General features: G+C 51.3%; 5 protein-coding genes across 5 annotated transcripts; 2 read left to right on the top strand and 3 right to left on the bottom strand.

Annotated features, from left to right (window-relative positions):
• Positions 1-812: 812 nt before the first annotated feature.
• Positions 813-3332, top strand: IAQ61_010428 (uncharacterized protein). Its single transcript, XM_003841760.2, has 6 exons — positions 813-964; positions 1095-1259; positions 1399-1494; positions 1547-2311; positions 2371-2838; positions 2950-3332. The coding sequence occupies exons 1-6, from the start codon at positions 821-823 to the stop codon at positions 3070-3072; spliced, it is 1761 nt and encodes a 586-aa protein (XP_003841808.1). The 5' UTR covers positions 813-820; the 3' UTR covers positions 3073-3332.
• Positions 3333-6684: 3352 nt separating this feature from the next.
• On the bottom strand, positions 6685-8333 carry IAQ61_010427 (uncharacterized protein; the record flags this gene model as incomplete). The annotated part of the gene is made up of 2 exons (XM_066098782.1): positions 6685-7813; positions 8101-8333. The coding sequence occupies 2 exons, from the start codon at positions 8331-8333 to the stop codon at positions 6685-6687; spliced, it is 1362 nt and encodes a 453-aa protein (XP_065951327.1).
• Positions 8334-9048: 715 nt separating this feature from the next.
• Positions 9049-10418, top strand: IAQ61_010426 (uncharacterized protein; the record flags this gene model as incomplete). The annotated part of the gene is made up of 2 exons (XM_066098781.1): positions 9049-9310; positions 9517-10418. 2 exons carry the CDS (start codon positions 9049-9051, stop codon positions 10416-10418), a joined length of 1164 nt encoding a protein of 387 aa, XP_065951326.1.
• A 350-nt stretch (positions 10419-10768) lies between these two features.
• Positions 10769-14029, bottom strand: IAQ61_010425 (uncharacterized protein; the record flags this gene model as incomplete). Its single annotated transcript, XM_003841756.2, has 4 exons — positions 10769-11106; positions 11204-11325; positions 11376-13852; positions 13943-14029. The coding sequence occupies 4 exons, from the start codon at positions 14027-14029 to the stop codon at positions 10769-10771; spliced, it is 3024 nt and encodes a 1007-aa protein (XP_003841804.2).
• Positions 14030-14633: 604 nt separating this feature from the next.
• Positions 14634-17445, bottom strand: IAQ61_010424 (uncharacterized protein; the record flags this gene model as incomplete). The annotated part of the gene is made up of 2 exons (XM_003841755.1): positions 14634-17076; positions 17246-17445. 2 exons carry the CDS (start codon positions 17443-17445, stop codon positions 14634-14636), a joined length of 2643 nt encoding a protein of 880 aa, XP_003841803.1.
• Positions 17446-18139: the final 694 nt, after the last annotated feature.

Raw genomic sequence — 18139 nt, 5'->3', positions numbered from 1 at the left:
GAAGAATTCGAGGCAACGTGTGCTACCCTCTCAAACATGCTCACAAAACCCTATAGGTCATGCTCTGGGCAAGTTTATACAATTGCGGTTCACGAGCATGGAGTGCCAGTTGGATTTCGCATCATGATGCTGCTCAAGTTGTAACTAGGACATGCATAGGGAATCAGGCCTTGGATGCCAGCACAACACGGATTTCACCGAGTCTTCTCCGGCTCCTAATCCGTACTGATATCGACACGGATTCTTTTCCCATCTTGGGCCGCTGGTCTCACCAATCTCGGCTGGACTGACCTCGACAGAGCACCCGATGCTCGAGTAAATCAAAGGGAATCTACTGTTAGGTCAGCCGTCGCACCCTCATGACTGCCGGACCTTCAAAACGTAAGCACTTCAACGGCTGTCAATGTCAAGCAAGGCTTAATGGGTTTAACCAGGCGTTTGCTGGGACATCCAGGCCACCAAGAGTGCTGAAGCAGCAATATCCACTAATCGTACTATGCTAGAAGGGAACCAAATAATCTAGGAGTGGCGCATGTTCGTTTCATCTGTAATCATATTGAGTGGTGGGCCAAATGAGCGCGCCTCCTCTTGTACGCTGACGACCCTAGAAGTACTCCTACTCTAGGATTCCAGAAGGTCACCAAGTCTTCAATTTGAGTCAAGAAAGATGATTCCAGAAGAGACGATTTGTTTTGGGCAGCCCCAAGTCATCCTCTGCGTGCACCTGTCGTAGCATTCATCCCTGCGCCCTCTTTCCAAAGTCACGCAAGACCATGGGCGCAGGCAACACGGATCCAAATAGGGCGAAACAGATTCAGGAATGACAATAAAACGCGTGTCCGCTGGTTCCCGCTTTGGAACCAGGAATGACACCTGCCAGGTACCAAGGGAGCATCTGGGTCCACTGGGGCGAAGGGAGCGACGCTGCGGGGTCATGAAACGAAGGGTTCGCGACTTTATAACGGTAAGGGTCTACCTGGTGTCTGGAGGCAGTAAGATTTGTACATTCGCTTCAGTTGGGACGAACAGGCAAGATGTTGGTGAGTGCAGGAGACGAGATCGATGGGAGGAGGTTGGGGCTGACTTGACGCTAGTGCGCACGGCCGTTTCAGTGGTTCTATCTCACCCTCGTCCTTCTTTCGGCCACTGCATTGGCGCAGCAGGATACTTCGGATAACAATACCTGTGATTGGTATTGCTGGGTTGAAGAGCGGATTGATTCATTGCAGGATCAGATTGACAAAATCACAAAATATCTGGTAAGTCAAGTGTGGAATCTCTTGCGGAGGTATCACCACCTTGGAGTATCCCGAAGCAAGAAGAGATGATAGCCCCACGAATCTCTTCTTGGAAAGCCAGGGGCTCTTCTGCTAGCCTGTTAATCTAACATCCTATCAGTTTCCCGACGAAGGTAGCCCAGACCCCAAGCCTCCGGGCTCTTATCAACCAAGTGAGCCTCCAAAGTCTGTTCCTAGCACCTTTGGAACGCCATATGTAAGTTTATCTCAATACGCCAAACCATCAACATAATAACACTGGTCTCCAGGTCATCAGTGAGCCTTCGCAATATGCTCCCAGCAGTCTTGCTGTCATCACAGTCTCTACAACCGCCCCTGGCTACCCAAGCAACACCAACATAGCTGCTGAGCCCAAGCCCGAGATAGAATCACGTGATGGATACCGTTCGATAGCCTACTTTGGCAACTGGGACATCTACGCCCGCAAATTCTTCCCGCAACAAATCCCCGCCTCTCAGCTGACCCACCTCCTCTACTCCTTTGCCGACAACCGCGAGGACGGCACAGTCTTCCTCACAGACACCTATGCGGACGCGGAAATCCACTACGATGGCGACTCGTGGTCCGACACTGGCAAGAATGTCTATGGTGCTATCAAACAGCTCTCTTTGCTCAAGGCCCAGAACCGGAACATGAAGGTCATGTTGAGCATTGGTGGCTGGACTTACACCAATGAGAAGAAACACATGGACGCGCCGGCCTCGACTGCTGAGGGGCGGACGAGGTTTGCTGCTAGTGCGGTGCAATTGCTCAAGGATTGTGGGTTCGATGGTATCGACGTGGATTGGGAGTATCCACAGGATACGAATCAAGGCCAGCAGCTGTTGGAGCTGTTGAGGGAGATCAGGAGACAGCTAGATGAATACGCCAACACGCTCATTTACGATGATGGAAATGGTGGCGAAATGAAGCCCACGTTCCTCCTATCCATTGCCGCACCGGCTGGAGAGAAGAACTACGGTAACATGCCACTCGGAGACATGGCAGAGACTTTGGATTTCATAAACCTAATGGTGAGTCACATGAACAAGGAGACGAAGATGAATTGAAGACGAGATGCTAACCAACCTAGGCATACGACTACGCCGGCTCCTGGGACAAGACAACAGGTCACGCCTCGAACCTCTATGCTTCCTCCTCGAACCCCTCCTCGACCCCCTTCAACACCGACTCGGTCATAAAAGCGTACGTCGCAGCCTCTGTGCCCGCCTCGAAGCTCAACCTCGGCATGCCCCTCTACGGCCGCTCCTTCACCTCCACCACCGGCCTTGGGAAATCGTACAATGGCATCGGCGCGGGCACGTGGGAGAAGGGCGTGTACGACTTCAAGGATATGCCGCTGCAGGGTCAGACGGAGTATTACGACGAGGAGGCGGGCGCGACGTATAGCTTCAATGCAGAGACGGGCATGCTCGTGAGTTACGACACGGTGGACATGGCACTGCGCAAGGCAGAGTATGTGAAGAGGCTAGGATTGGGAGGCGCCATGTGGTGGGAAGTTAGTGGGGATAAAGCGGGAGAGGAGAGTATTATTCGGAATGTAAGTTTTCCCAACCCGGACGTGAGTTTCGTCCATGATGAATGCTCAATTTTTTTTTTTTTTTTTTTTTTTTTTTTTTTTTTTTTACAAAACTAACGGCCCATTCAACAGGTCGTTGCCAGTCTGGCCGACTCGCAAGGCTCAGGCATCGAATCCTCTTCGAATTGGCTCCTCTACCCAGATTCAAAATATGACAACATCGCCAACAGCGGTTATGCAACCAAGCGCCGCTAAACCGATAACGTGATCCACCACCGAGCGCCCACCCCCACCGAGCGCCCACCAACACTAAAATCACCAAATTTTTAACACTAAATTTCTTAATAACTATAGCACCTATTAATAACGCGCTTGTAGCAATTAAATCCTTAACTCTTAGAGAAGATTTTACATACTTAGAAATAGTAGAAAAGTATAATTACTTATAGTTAACCTTATCTAGATACTACTAGAAAATTTAGTAGGTATATACTACTACTCTACTAAATAGTTAAATACTTAATACTATATAAGAAAGCAAGCTTATAGAGTATATTAAAGAGCTTTATAAGTAAGGATTACCCCTTATATAGACTATTATTTAAAATTTTATAACTAAAATAATAGGGAATCTAGTAGGTAAAAATTAGGTATAGTACTTTATTAACTACTATAATATTAATCTTATCTCCTATTAGGCTACTAGGCTTAATTATAACTACTTTAAAGCTAATTCTACCTTTAAGTATAGCTTATACTTTAAGCTTTTATACTAAAAAATAGAGTAATATAATATTAAGAGTTAGTATATCTATAATATAGATAAGAAGGGTTTTCTTATTAGAGTACTATTAAAAACTAAATATATATTTAATAAGAGCGCCTATAAGTAGAGAAAGATTAGAGCTATACTTTAGGATAGTAATAGGGAGTAGATTACTACTATAGCTTATATATACGCTAATAGTACTACTCTTACCTCTACCCTTATTTATTAGTTCTAATCTAGAGCTCTATAGAATACCTAGTTATAAGATTTTAACCTATTATAATACTAAGCTTTCTTTATAGGATTACTAAGTAGGTAGATAAGCTACACCCTAGGGGTATCCTAGCTTAAGGAGGTGTTTAATTATAAGATAAAAGCTAAAGCTTATACTTTATACTAGCTCCTTATTCTTAATAGCTATAGATCTTATATAATAATAGAGTTTATTAAGTACTATAATAAATATAAGATCTTACTTATAATATATCCCCCTTATAGCACTTACACCCTTTAGCTACTTAATATTATAGTATTTACTCCCTTTATAGCTTTATATAAAGCTTAACTATCTAGTTTTCTAGATAGCTTCTAAGGGCTTATAAGCATTACTAAAAGGGATTTCTACTAGTTATTTAATACTATATAGAGTAATACCTTTAAGGAAAAGCTAATATTAATAGCTTTTAAAGTAATAGGTATCTTACTACTTAACCTTAATATTATCCTTTTAAGGTTTAAAGCACCTATAAATAATAGTAACTAGCCTTCTTTAAGTAATAGTATAACCTTAATATTAAGTGTAAGTAATTAGAGAAAGATAAAGTAGTTACTTTATAATACTATAATTAATATCTATAATAAATAGTTAAAGAAGCTTAGCTAGATAATCTATACTATATTAGTAAGAAATACTCTACTTAACTATAAAAATAAACACCTAAGGGCTACCCTAGCTAATAAGAAGAAGCGTAGGAAGCGTAGTAAACCTCTATTATTACCCCCTAATAATAATTATAGTAGTAGTGCCTAATTTATTTTACTATTAAAGGTAGAGCAAGTATTTAAGCTCTAGGAGTAAAAGAACCTTAAAGAATAGGAGCTATAATACTAAAAAAGCAAGGTAATTAAGCTTTATAAGTAATAGAAGCTTGCTAAAGCTTAACTTATAGAGGAGTGTTACCTAAATTAAGTAATTACTAAGAAGGAGTAGGAGGAGAAAGCTACCTAAAAAGCTACTACACGTAATAAGTAAAAAACTACTAAGTAACTAGAAAAGTAACTCTAAAATAATATTAAAACGTCCTAAATAGGTAAGAGGTAAATCCTTAAGCCTCCTACTATTATACTAGCTAAGGTGGTTAATAAGGAGCTAGTAGAAGAGGATATAGTAGTAGAGGCAACTTTATAGCGTAGGCGCCTAATTAGACCCCCTAAAAAGCTGCTTATATAATCTAAAATATTTAATCTACTCTAATAGATCTAATAATCGCGACTCTAAGAAATCTTGTAATAATAGCTATTATAGGTGGCGCAATATCCTCATTTAGTGGGTGGTGGATTTTGGTGTTGGTGGGCGCTCGGTGGTGGATCACGTTACCATTGATCCCCTCCTATTTACAAATCAACACGAAAGCGTGAAAAAAAACCTCCCCCCCATCAACACAGCATCCACAACACACACATCTCTTTTATCTCTCCGGCATTGGGTATTGAAAGCGTCGAGAAAACTGCACGGATTGTAGATTACGAGAAAATGGATGATAGCAAACAGAGCGTTATATATAACCCATGCTTTTCTCTCTCTCTCTCCCTCCTCCTACTAATTCCCCTCGTCACCACGCCTCCCAGTCTCATCACAGCCACAGATGATTGATTGCGAATCAGGAAAAATCTCATCTTCCAAGCACAACAGCTCGCCAACAACCTCACCGCCCTCACCAACCCCCCGGCAGCCATCCACACCCGTGCCACATGCAGCCCCCACCCGACCAATCCAGCAGTCTAACCGCATCCACCCAAGCGCACACTGCACCACACGCACTAGCGCGCCCAGCGTCCCTTCCTTTCCCTTGACACCCACACCCACACCAACCCATGTCCACACCCCAGCCAGGCCGGTTACTCTAGCCAGTGCAGAGTAAGCACTGGCTAGAGTACACCTTCGAAGCCCAAGAAGAGAGATGGAGGGGAATGGAGGGGAATGGAGGGGGATAGGGTGCGTGGTATTGAAGATGGTTGCGCGGGTTTTCTTTGGAGGGGGCGGAAGTGGGGTGTACGGGTGTGGCGTGTGAGGGGGCAAGTATTGGTGTAGTGTGGCGTGTGAGGGGGCAAGTATTGGTGTAGTGTGGCGTGTGAGGGGGCAAGTATTGGTGTAGTGTACTCTAGGAGGAGGGCAGAGGGGTGTGTGGTATGTGGTATGGATGCATGTTACGATGTGCCAGCATTCTCTGTTTGATGCGGGCGGGGCGAACCGAGGGGTAAGGTCCAGGGTTGAATGGGAGGGGAGGAGTGATGAGTAATACACCCAATCCAAATCCGATTCATCAGCTCAACGACAATCATTCCGCACACGGGGAAAAATCGAAAATCAAAATCAAAAGAAAAAGACCAGCCCTTGCGTTACTCAAAGCCTCGATTTTGAATCGATAATGGACGTGGGGGGGAAAAAAGGTAGAACCGTTGATTGGGGTTGGGAGGGTTGGTTGCATGAAATCTGGTGTTAACCGGAATTATGCCATGCGCCTCCCCTCATGCGAATGGCGGTTACATGGACAGTAGGTACCTCATAGAACCCATGCATGTCCATGGCGACCATATGTACAGGCAAGAACAGACGAGAATGAAGCCCCCCGTAAAGAACCATGCGCCCAAGCTCCCGTTCATGCTGCAAGGAAAATCAATAGTCCATGGTGTGGAGAAATGGGCCGAGGATGGAGGTATGGGGTACCAGAATGTGCAATCTTCAATTCATCTCTCCATAGAGAGAGAGAGAGAGACACTCTCTCCCCGTGATGGAGGAGTGATTCGGAAAAGTGGCGCCAGAATGCGCTTCACCCCCCGCTTGCAAGGGAAGAGGAAGGGATAGGGAAAGAAATTCGTCATTGCCGTCGAACCGTGTCAGGGGAGCAGTTGTCTGCGGGAGGGAGGAGACGGTGATAGGATCGCTCGCCGTCAATGGTGGACATGCGGTGTTCCAAAAAGGTGCGAATGCGCTCCTGCCGGTCGGCACCCATGGTCGCGTGTTGGCTGCGTCTCAGCTCCATGCTCGCCTCGCGATGTATCTGCTCCCGGCGTTCAAGGACGGAATTGTTAAACGTGGTGAATCGGGTGCCCTGGAGGACGCCGCCGATGCTGACAAAGGCGAGGACGAGGGCGACAAAGGTAAAGGTGGACATTTGCACGGTGCGGGGGCCGTCCGACTCCTCGCCGCTGCCGCTGTTCTCGTGGTGCCAGCGCTCCCAGTCTTCCCATGTGGCGTTGTTGCGCGGGTCGGTGGCCCAGCGGTTGGGGTCGTAGTCCCAGTCGCGCTGTTGGTGCTGGGTTGGTGTGTTGTGATGGCCGGCCCAGCCGTGGCCCCATGCGTCGTATGCCTTGCGCTTCTCGACATCGGACAGGATGTCGTGGGCGGTTACGAGCATGCGATAGCGCTCCAGGCGCACATGGAGGGGCAGCTTGGCCACGGCGGATGCGGAGTGGGCCTGGTCGGGGTGGTATAGTTTGACGAGGGCATAGAAGCGATGTTTGGTGTATGCATCACGGCGGCCGCACTGCAAGATCTGGTAGGGCGTGGGCGTGGCATGGGGCTTGATGGCTTCTGGCCAATGTAGAGGGTCCAGGCCGTGGTTTTGGCGGTGTTTGTGCGTGTGCTTGGGCGGGTCGACGTGGTGGGCGTACTGTCGCGTCTGTTGGCGGGCACGACGAGGTCGTTGACATGTATGACGGCATGACCAGCCAGCCTCTACCGGTAGCACATGTCCGTGCAACGGCGAACGCGAGGCCGGGCTGGGGCTGCTGGGGCTGGTGCTGGTGCTGGTGCAGAGTGAGGGCAGGCTGGCATAGGTGGACAGCAGGATAGATGGCTTCTTGGACAGCGGCATCGTGGTTGGGCAATGGCTGCCGGGTGAGGGTGTAGGAGGTGTGGGTGCGCATGTTTGGGAATGCGGGCGTGGGGTCGCGTGGGAGTGAATGGTGGGTGCGGTGGCGCCGCGGGGAAGAGCGGCCGTGCAGCTGTGATCGCCTGGCCTCGAGCAACACCCACCACCCCGCAGCGGCCGAGCATGGAGGATGATCGAGGGTGGTGATGATGATGATGATGAAGAAGAAGAAGGAGAAGAAGAAGAAGAAGAAGAAGAAGAAGAAGATTGCCTGGGCAGCCAAGGGTCGGTGGATAGGGTGGTGGATAGGGTGGTGGATAGGGTGGTGGATAGGGTGGTGGATAGGGTGGTGGATAGGGTGGTGGACAGGATCAGGGCAAAGAAAGCAGGGCCACCAAGACAGGACGATCGTACCGGTACCTGCAGGCCAGGCTGCAGGCCAAATACCAAGTCCAAAAACAAACCAGGTAGAGCAGTAGAGAACTAGAGTGAGTACCTGTAGAGTACATCCACTGGCAGCACGTGAGGTTAGATGGAAGCAGAGAGTTACCACCACCATCATCATGGAGAGGAAGACCATTCATCCATTCCCATGCCCCCCACTCCACCACGCCAACCCACCCAACAGCATCCCACGACTGACTCTGCGCCATCTGGCCCAAATTCTTGTCGTGCTCGCACACCAACAACTTGGACGGGCGCCGTTGTGTCAGGAAAGGCCGACCACACATGCACGCGCGGCCTCTATTCCCGCTGTTCTCTCAGCCGACAACACACCGTAGACGGGTCCTCAGTACTGACTACATGTCTACACTCTCTGCACACGGCCGCGATTCATCATTGTGTTTTGAATCCACCCCCTTTCTCCTCCTCCTCCTCCTCCTCCTCCTCCTCCTCAGACTCTGCTCTCGCTTGCACACTCGTCGTAAGTCGCAGTCAGCAGCAGTGTGGCACTGGCACTGGCACCAGGCACACAGCAAACATCCCCCTGTCGCGCCCCTAGTCGCCTGCCACAGTAACCTCCCTACCTACACACCACATGCATGAACGTAACCCTTGAACACCCGCCCGCCGTGAGTGCGCAAACGATCAAAGAGTGCGTAGTGTGGTGGATGGCCTTGGGGGAGTCTCAGCCCGGCCCTGCATCAGCCTCTATAGCACTGCAGTCGCCCTATAAGTCTGTTTGCTGTCTACCACCCCCCGTCTCATTGTCCGCTGCCTTTTCCATCGGTGCTGTGCCTAGCAGAGCAGTGTACTGTATTGCACTGGACTTGAATAGACTTCATTCTCCATTCGACTCCAACACACTCCTTTCCCATTTCCCACTGATTCTTCTTCCTCCCGTACATCTCGCCACCTGCCACTTCAATGTTGGCCTCGTCCCGACCCCAGCCATCCACCATGCAACCACACCTAAAGCAAGAGCTAGTCCAACTCCATCATCATGACAACGACGGCTACGGGAACCTCACGCACCGCATGGAAAACGAAGAGGACGACCAATTCGACTGCGATCTCACCATCCTGGATTTCCTCGTCTACAAGGCCACGGGTTTAGTCTTTGAGTGGAGGTCGAGCAGTGACCCGTTCCACTCGGACTTGCCCAGTGCCCTGGTCAACATGACAGCCGGTATGTCCGATATCACCCATCCCTGCCCTTAGTACATGGTAACCACTACTCTACTCTACTCTACTCTCCATACATGGTCAACAAATTACTGTCCATAATAATCCCAACCACACAAAGATAGGGATATATCTACAGCACCCTTGATATCCCTCCACCAGATGGACCCTGACATCAAATCTTGAACCCAACTAACAACAACCCACCAGACTGGCGCACCTTTCTCGCCCACAAACACCACGGCCGCCACCTCACCCCCAAAGCCGCCTTCCGCTCCCGCCTCCTCCAATTCGCCCTCGTCTTCACCCACCGCCTCCACCACGTCCAAACCTGGACGACACCCGACTCCCTCGCCGCCCTGCACGCCCAAAACCAAGCCCGCGCCGAATACTGGAGCCAACGAACCGCCCACCCCCAACCTTTCCCCCCATCCTTCACCTCCTCCCAAGACTTCCCCCTCCCCCCATCCACCCTCCGCTCCAACCGCATCCACCTCGCAAACCAACTCGGCACCCCACCGGACCAGCGCCAATGGATCGATGACCCTTCCCCCACCACCCCCCTCACAGCCCTCATCCCCCTCCTCCTAGACCTCACATCCGCCCGCATCTCCCTCGACAACACCTGGCTCCCAACCTCAGACTGCTTCGACCTAATCGGCCAATTCCTCCTCCACGCCGTCCTAGAAGCCTACCTCATCCGCGGCGCACACTCCCCATCCCAACTCTCCACCACCTTCGCAATCGGCTGCCCCGGCACCCCCCGCTGGGCCGAAGAACCATCTTCCCTCTCAACCATGCGCTCCCTCTTCTGCCAACCCGGCGCCCACCCGCGCTCTGAAATCCCGGCCTGGTCCTCCGCAAGACGCAACTCTCTCGCCGCTCTGCTGCCGGCCAGTCAGACGGAGTCGTATGCACAGGCTATGCAGCGTGCTTGGCTTGCTCATCCCTATGCCCCCTTTGAACAGCGCGTCTTGTCGTTTTTGCAGCATTTGCACGAGGGTGTGGAGAAGCCGGATTTGGCGCAGGTCGAGGAGGGGAGGATTAGTATTGACGGGAGGGAGTTTTCAGAGGCAGAGTCTAGGGCGGCTATGCATAGGATGGGTTTGTGAGACTTCTTCCCGGGGTCGAGGGGGGAGTATCATTTTGGTTTGATTGCATCGGGCGGCGTTTTTTTTTTTTTTTTTTTTTTTTTACTGATGGATTCGTGTGCTTTTATTTTATTTCTGGATCTTCCCCCGGTCCCCTATTCTCTCTTTTTCTTGTATGATTGTATAAAATCTTGATCATGGTTGTGGACTATTACACTTGTAAACGTTCCATGTTGTAATCTTTTCTAAAAATACCCACCATGTAAAATAGTGCCAGTGTCAGTCTGGGACATTTGAGTCATACTTCATAACTATACCCAAAGTCTCACCCCCTTTTCCTCCAGTCTACACACACCCCCAAACCAACCCCCTCAAAACCCAAACTTACTCTTCACCATGCTCGTAACCAACCCGCGCTTCTGCTTCTGCACATACTTATTCACATCATCCGCCCAACCCGCACTATTTGCTTGTAAACTTTCCATGCTATCCCCAACCTGCGTCAGCTTTTCCGTCCTCTCATTGAACTGCCGAGTCGCCCACGCGCCCCAGCCTTCTTGCGTTTGCGGCGCGGTAGGGTACGAGGGGTATGCGTTGCTCGATGAGGCGTGGGGGTTCGCGGATCTGGCAGCCGCGCGGCGGGCGAGTTCGGCTTCATTCCGCGACTGGGCTTGCTGTCGTTTAGAAAGGGGGCGGTCGGGGCCGCCGACTGTTTGCCATGGGTGGTCAGTGGATGAGTTGTGGGGGGTTAGGATAGTAAATGGACAATCTCGAAGAAATGCGGAGGAAAGAGGGGGAGAGCTTACTGAGAAGGTCCATATCTGCTGGAGTTACGTATTGGGTTCCAGATATCCATTGAATGTTACTGATCGTGGGGCGTGGAGGAATCAGGAGAGACGGATTGAGGAGCATGTCATGTGTCGGGTCACTGTGGTATGGTTAGATCATGCGTATGCGTTGACGGTGCCTGAAACCTACTATTGCACGCCTGTACCGAACACATTGATCAAAGCCAGTTCAGCTGGGCCTTTCCAGCCGAAGATGTCGCCAGTGCTTGTAATCACCGCTTCGGAGAATCGCCGTACGTCGAGGATGTCGCTGACTTTGATGGATCCAATCTCCTTGAGAGCTGGAATGGAATACGCGCGCGCACACCCATCGCCGTACAGACCAAGAAGTGCATAGCCCATATCGTCATATCGCACGACAGTCGCTGAATCACATAAAAATTGGTCCCAAGTCTTGTGCGCACCTTTGCTGTTGGCTGGCCGGAACAATCTGGCCCCTGACGCGGTCACTGCCAGCAACACACCATTGATCTTGGATCCGTTACGTAGCCCTGCCACGGCGGATTGTGTGGCATATGCTGGATGACCAGTCTCCGCGTAGATGGGATTGATGCTGATGACCTGATCGTCGAGCTTGCTTACACCTGCAAAGGAGACCCCAAAACGACCACTAGACTCTGGCAGCAGCTTGAAAGTCGCAAGGTGCCCGAGATTTGTTCCAACATGACATAAAATGCTGGAGTACTGTTCATCCTCGAGCGTCATGACACTGAACTCGATGCAGGTTGGCCATTCTGGCTTCGTTGCACCAGTATTCGCACTGCGTCGGAAACTACCTCTTTTATCAGACTTCGCAAAATCCGCGATAGCGCTCTTGTATATAATTGCTGGACCTCTTAGATCGATGATAGTCAAGCTGCCGCCTTCAAAACCGGCCGCCACAAACCCAACATCCGAGTGCTTGAGCGCGGTGACTGGTCCATTGCCTTCGTCTAGCAGTGTAAGGGGCAACATGCCCTCCTTCAAAGCAGCTTCAGCTCTGTCGGTGATGTTGGTGAGTGCTTGGGGTTGGTTCTCGCCAGGTGAAATGTCTTGTCCAGGCTGTTTGTTCACGTTCCACCGGAAAACCGCAACTTCACCGGATTGAAGTCCTACAGATAACTCAGACGCAGCACCAGCGAAAGATGTCTTGGTGATCTGAATCCCTTCTCGCCTACCTACAGCTCGTGCTACGTCAACCTGAAGCAGTGTAGGATTCTCGATTTCGTCTGCGTGTCCAGCATCCCATAGCCGCACTGTGCCATCTGCGTGTGCCGTCTGCACAACGTTACGGTGCTCGAATCTCTTGAGAGGGTAAATCGCTTCAGCGCCGCCGGTAAGAAATTGCGGACCGTGTTGTCGCTTTTCCGTCATACCTAGCCACTTTGTGCGCTCCACAGGGGCAAGACTTGCATGTTGTATGTAAGGATGGACTAGGGTCATGGATAAATGTAGCTGGTTAGTAGGAGTGATTGGTATGCCACTCGGGAAGGATAGTGTGATGAGTTCACCAGACGCCAGTAGCGAAATGATAGCTATTGGGTCGTGACAACCAGCGTAGTGTGGTGAAGATCGAGGTATCAAGAACAGATCTATGACTTCAGTACCAGGTGGACAGGGCAGTATCCGTTGTCTTTTGGGATTTTCAAAGTGGTCAGAAAGCACTTGCCAAGAGGACGTGTTGTAGATGGGCGTACGCCCGAGCTCGAAGAGGGTCAGGCTTTTGGGTGAAATATTGGACGGCTGACCGCCAGCTATCAGAATTGCAGTGTCGTCAGGATCCTGGTTTGCACACCAGGCAATCTTGAATATCGGTGACTTGACCGAAAATGAGCCTTCGACGGCGCCTGGACTAAAGCTTCCAGGACCAGGTTTGTTGACGTTAGTATCCTGCAACGTCCTTGCTTGAACGATTCTGCCATCCTTGGTGTCCCAGATGACTATACTTCCATCTTCGTGTCCAGTGAGGACAAAGGTGCCAGTCGGATGCCATACAGCCTGAGTCAGCGGAGGCTCCCGTTCTGTCATCGCAGCGCCGGGGTCTGAGTCGCCGCCGGGGGCTCCCCTGGGAACGACGTAATTGAAGAAAAGCAGTGCTTTGTTTTGCTTGAAGGAGAAGAGCACGGCGCCAGAATTGTATCCAATCAGTAGAGATCCAATGTCACGTGGATGAAATGACAAGGTGACGACGGTGGTCAGTCGTGATCGAGGGTACTTTTCCCGCCATAGATTTGGAATCTTGAACGGCGTAAGTGCCTCTCTGTCCAAGTCATATGCGAAAACCTCGCCATGCTGGGTTCCTAGAAGCGCATAATCGATCGTGGGGTCCGAATGAAGTGCTGTGATCTTGGCTGGCGGGGAATGTGCGTTGATGAGCTTTTTGGTTTCCAAGGAGAAGACGCTTAGATCGTTCCGCGAGTCTACGCAAAGCAGCTTCTCCGCGCAAAACTGCAGTATCTTGACTGATGCAGGGTGCGGAAGTCGTAGCACCACTTCGACTCTGCTCTGTCCGAAGACGTAGATTTGACCAGGGCCATACTTGCTTTCGCTCGTACCGATAGCAATCAGAGCCTGTACTGGGTCATATGCAACCTGGGTGATTTTGGAGTTGATGCCATAGTTGCGAATCTTCACATAGAGTTAGCTTAGTAGCCTCTATAAATACGCGATGCGGGCGGCGGCTGATGGGGGTTAGGTGGGGGTTGCGCAACAACATACATGATCGAGTACGAAGAGATCAGGGGCAATACCCGCCGAAAGGTCGTGGCTTATGCCGGCTTGTTTACCACGCAGCAAATGGGCCATTGTGTGTGTAGCATGGCTTGGTTCCTACGACTCGCGTAAGCATGTCACGATTCTCTTTCTTGGGCTGTTGGGTTTCACAGGGCACGCGTTCGCCGACGTCACAGCCAGGGTCCAAGCGCTAGCAAGTCTACTAGTTATCTCGGCTAGTTTGAGGATCACGTTACTTGTCTTGTGCTATGAAAATAGCCAGGATGTAGCAGTGGCAAATCACATGATACTCAAACTACCCGAGCGCATGAGATAGGGCCTAGGCGGATATTTCGAAAGCTATGTTACTCCTACAACACCATCATGGGCTGTTCCGTCGAACAGGGATATGGCTACAGTTGGTCAAGGAATACATTTTCGAATTGTATAATGTTACTATTACATCATCGCAAAGCGAACGACCACCATCTCTCGCTACTCGGACAGAAGAGAAGTACTGCAGTGCTAATACTGCCACCCAATACAAGCAAAGGATAAACAAACCCGGGTGGCTGTGACCATACTTCATAAAGGTAGCACCGTTAAAACGCCCAAAAGTTCAACGTCTAAAATCCATAAAACGCATCCTGGATGTGCCACGAGAAGCGTCTGATATAAGATCAGACATGACAGATCATCACGTCCCATTTTGACTTCCATAAACGCCATTCGGAGGCTGAGGTGTCCCCGATCCTTGTCTACTACTGAAGCTGCTTTGAGCCGCTAGACGGGCTTGCGATTGAGCTACCGCCTGTGCTTGCTGCCTCTCCATCATCACCTGCTGGGGATTAGCAGCCCCGCTAGCAAATGGTGTGGAAGGGGCTGGGGCTTGCGGGGTGCCGTATTGTGATGGGCCGTAATACGTACTACGCATCTGGCCACCTGATACCGGCGTGCCATATGCGGTGCGCGCGCCAAAGGCCGATTGCGAGGGCGCAGGGGCAGCCTTCAACGGTGATGCAGTGCGTGGCTGTGATACTTGAGCGCCGTTGTACATGGGGGCAACGTTTTGTGACCTCGGCGGGTAGAAGCCGTTCTGACCCTGCTGGCCTGTGTACCGATTCTGTGGCTGCGTCTGCGGCGTAGAGCTGTAGAATTGCGAGCCGGTGGCGCCTGTATAGCTGCTAGGTTGGGCAGACCGTTGAGAATAGTATTTGCCAGATGCGAGAGTACCATAGCTTGGTCTTGATTGCTGGTTGTACGATGGAGTCGCTGCATAGCCTGGCCGTGGCGTAGATCCGTAGTTGGCTTGAAAGGCCTGCGATGGCCCAGAGGGGGAACGTTGGAGATGCATCGAAGACGAACGATGGAGCGATTGCTGTTGCGAGTATGCAGGGCGGGAGCTCGACTGATGTGTTGAAGCCGCAGGCCGACTGTACTGCGGAGTTTGTGTGTATTGGACGTGCGTGTGTGCCCCTGAAGACGCCCGAGTGAGTGTAGCAGGCGTAGGAGCAACGGCGGGGGGCGCTTTGGCCAATCTTGAGAGCTGGTCCTCCTCCATTACTCCCTTGTATTCCTTTGTATCGAATAAGATTGTGCGACTGATGTTTAGCTCATCCATCTGATCTCCATTCAACTTGGCGACAGCATAAGGCGGAAGCTGAGAGATTAGGAGCGTCAGCTGTGACTTCAAGATCTGGTAGACGTCGATTTCCTCAGAAGATGGCGTCAACGGGCTTCCGGCTAGAGTGGCGAGCGAAGCATTCTGTACCATAGGTGTGCGGGGATTGGTAGTGAGTGAAAGATTTCGTATCCTTTGGTACGAGGCCAGCGTCTCAAGAAGCTCGGAAATTTCCTTCAGCACCTCATCCGTGTCTTTCTCTTCCTCGCTCTTTTCCTTGTCTGGGAATATATCGCTATTCATGGGAACAAACTTCTCCACGGCTTCTTTGAAACTCTCCTCCTCATCTACCGTGCCGTTGGCTTCAATGTCAGATATTGCGTCTGCATCTAACAGCGCTGGGTCGATGGGAAACGTCTCGTTGAAACGTTTTTCGCCCACTTTTTGCCACCAAATCATGTTCTTCGTCTGTTCAGGAATGATCGCAGACGCATCATCACGGGTGGGCGCAAAGCTAGAGTAAACACTCCGGAAAAGTGCCTCTTCCTTTGCTTGCTGAACAGCTACTAGAATTGCCTCTGATGGAGGCTGCTGCGCTTCGCCCATGCTCAATGCTCTTTGCCTATTCTTTTGCTTCGCTGTGGGGGATGTCTGATCTTTTGGCATGTCGACACCTCCATAACCAAGCCAGGACCCTGCGGACAGTGCCTGGTGCGAGTAGGACTGCGATCCCTTGCGGCGAGGCTTGGGCGTTTCTTGATGCGCAAAAGTGATAGTGCTGTTGCCCTTGGCTGTGGAGGGGCGCGCAGACTTCGGCGGGCTGATTTGTGCCAAGTGGGCAGGTGCACGAAACACTTCACCGATCGTCGTTTTCTTTGCCTTCTGGTCTGCTGGATCGGGGAGTGGGAAGACCTCGGTCGTGGAGAGGATGTTGGGTAAGTTGTTCTCGCGCAGAGGCAATGTCACTCGAACAGCGGTATCTAGCGTGGCAATGGGCTCAGAGGGCCCTACTTTTTGTGGCTGTTGTAGGCTCGAGAACAGCTGCTTCGGTGGTGCACTTCCATAAAGCGTGAGCACTGTTCGACTCGGAAGCGCTTGTGGCTCTTCCTCTTTGATTGGCACAGGGCTGCTCTCCTTTGTGACTTGTTGAACATGATCCTTGACATCTGTCCCGGCTTGTAGCAGATGGGCTCTGCGCGCCTCTTCTCTATCGACTAGATTCCTGACGACGGCTCGGAAGGCAAGCACCTTGGCTTGTAGCGCTGCCTCGGTAGAACCGCCCTGTGTTGTTGTCGCATCGCTTCCACCGCTCGAAGCAAGTATTTCCGAGCTGGCAGTTTCTACGTCCTTTTCGAATGACTGGAGCGAGTCGTAGCTTCCCTCCTGGACCAAGCTGGCGATGGTCGTGGAGCCGGTCGGGGGCGTCAGTTTGGTGCGTTTGGAGTCTGCCTCTCCAGACGAGGTTCGCGTTATCGAAGAGGATAGGGGATGAGACAAGATCGGGGGTTGGGTGTCGTAGCTACATCATGTAAGCGGTGGATATAAGGATGCACTCTGTGTGGGCATGGCAAGATCAGCCAGTACAGGTTTGGGTGGGCAGGAGTCTGGTTGACGGTGTTGTCGCACAGACTTGTGGACGTCTGGCGCGGGTCGTGGTAAAAAGACAAGCTATGTTCCGGGCGCCATACCTCTTCACGACTGTGGTGATATCCTGCAAAACCGCCTGCAGGGATTGCGTGTTCGCATTCGCAGCCTGTGCTTGCGCGGGGACGGATGCGCCGTTGGCGACAATGGCATGACTGCCCGTGAGTTTTCGCTTTGCGAGCGACGGCGACGTGGGCGCGGGCGGTGGCGAGGGGGCAGCTAGGGTGCCGTTGGCGGTGGCCATGGCGACGACCTGGTGCTGTTCGCGATGCGCGACTGATGGCGTTAGGGTGTAGAACGCGCTTCAGCAGACAGGCGGAAGGAATGTCGTTGGAGGGATCCTCCCACAAGCAATGCCACCTTTCAGCAGTACCCAGGGGCTGTGGTCGCTGCGACAGCCAGAGTCGCGTCAAAGAATCGGCCTCGACTGATTGAGACGCGCACGACTCTGGGGGCGAAGTGGGCGCGTTGTGGGAGGTTGTCCAAAGTTGACCTGTCCGTTGGATGTTGGATTCCGCAGTGGAGGGAACGCGAGACGCAGTGCCAAGGCGACACCGCAAAGTTCCCAAACTGCCCACCCGGCAAGCCCGTGGACGGGTTCTGAGACGGGTCCGTCAGACGCAAGGGCTCTTTTTTTTAAAAAAAAAAATTGTTTCACGACTCGGCCTTGACTAGATGGCGAGCTGTTCACTCTTTGCTGAGGACACTTTTCCGTATTTCTCCATGGCCGAGAGCCGCTTCTGTTCGTCCATGGACGCATGGATGGGAGCTCGCTCCGAAAGGGGTCCTAGCGCGGTTCACCGTGAACGGGACAAAGGAACGGCATGGCCTGCGTGCCTTACTGACTGCACATGTGCGCATCGACGACCCAATTTCACGCTTCGTCCTTTCACTGTGTCGCAACTGCCTTCTTCTTCTTCTTCTTCTTCTTCTTCTCC

Source organism: Plenodomus lingam, assembly GCF_022343315.1.
Source record: "Plenodomus lingam strain CAN1 chromosome Unknown contig_8, whole genome shotgun sequence".
In the NCBI taxonomy this organism is placed as follows: Eukaryota; Fungi; Ascomycota; class Dothideomycetes; order Pleosporales; family Leptosphaeriaceae; genus Plenodomus; species Plenodomus lingam.
This window is presented reverse-complemented; position numbering and strand designations above follow the sequence as displayed.

Excerpts from the sequence above, each read along its gene's own strand:
- IAQ61_010428 (XM_003841760.2), top strand. The coding sequence starts at position 821 with ATGACAATAAAACGCGTGTCCGCTGGTTCCCGCTTTGGAACCAGGAAT. Across the intron at positions 1,495-1,546 it reads GCACCTTTGGAACGCCATAT|GTCATCAGTGAGCCTTCGCA; the intron begins GTAAGTTTATCT and ends ACTGGTCTCCAG. Across the intron at positions 2,839-2,949 it reads AGGAGAGTATTATTCGGAAT|GTCGTTGCCAGTCTGGCCGA; the intron begins GTAAGTTTTCCC and ends CCCATTCAACAG.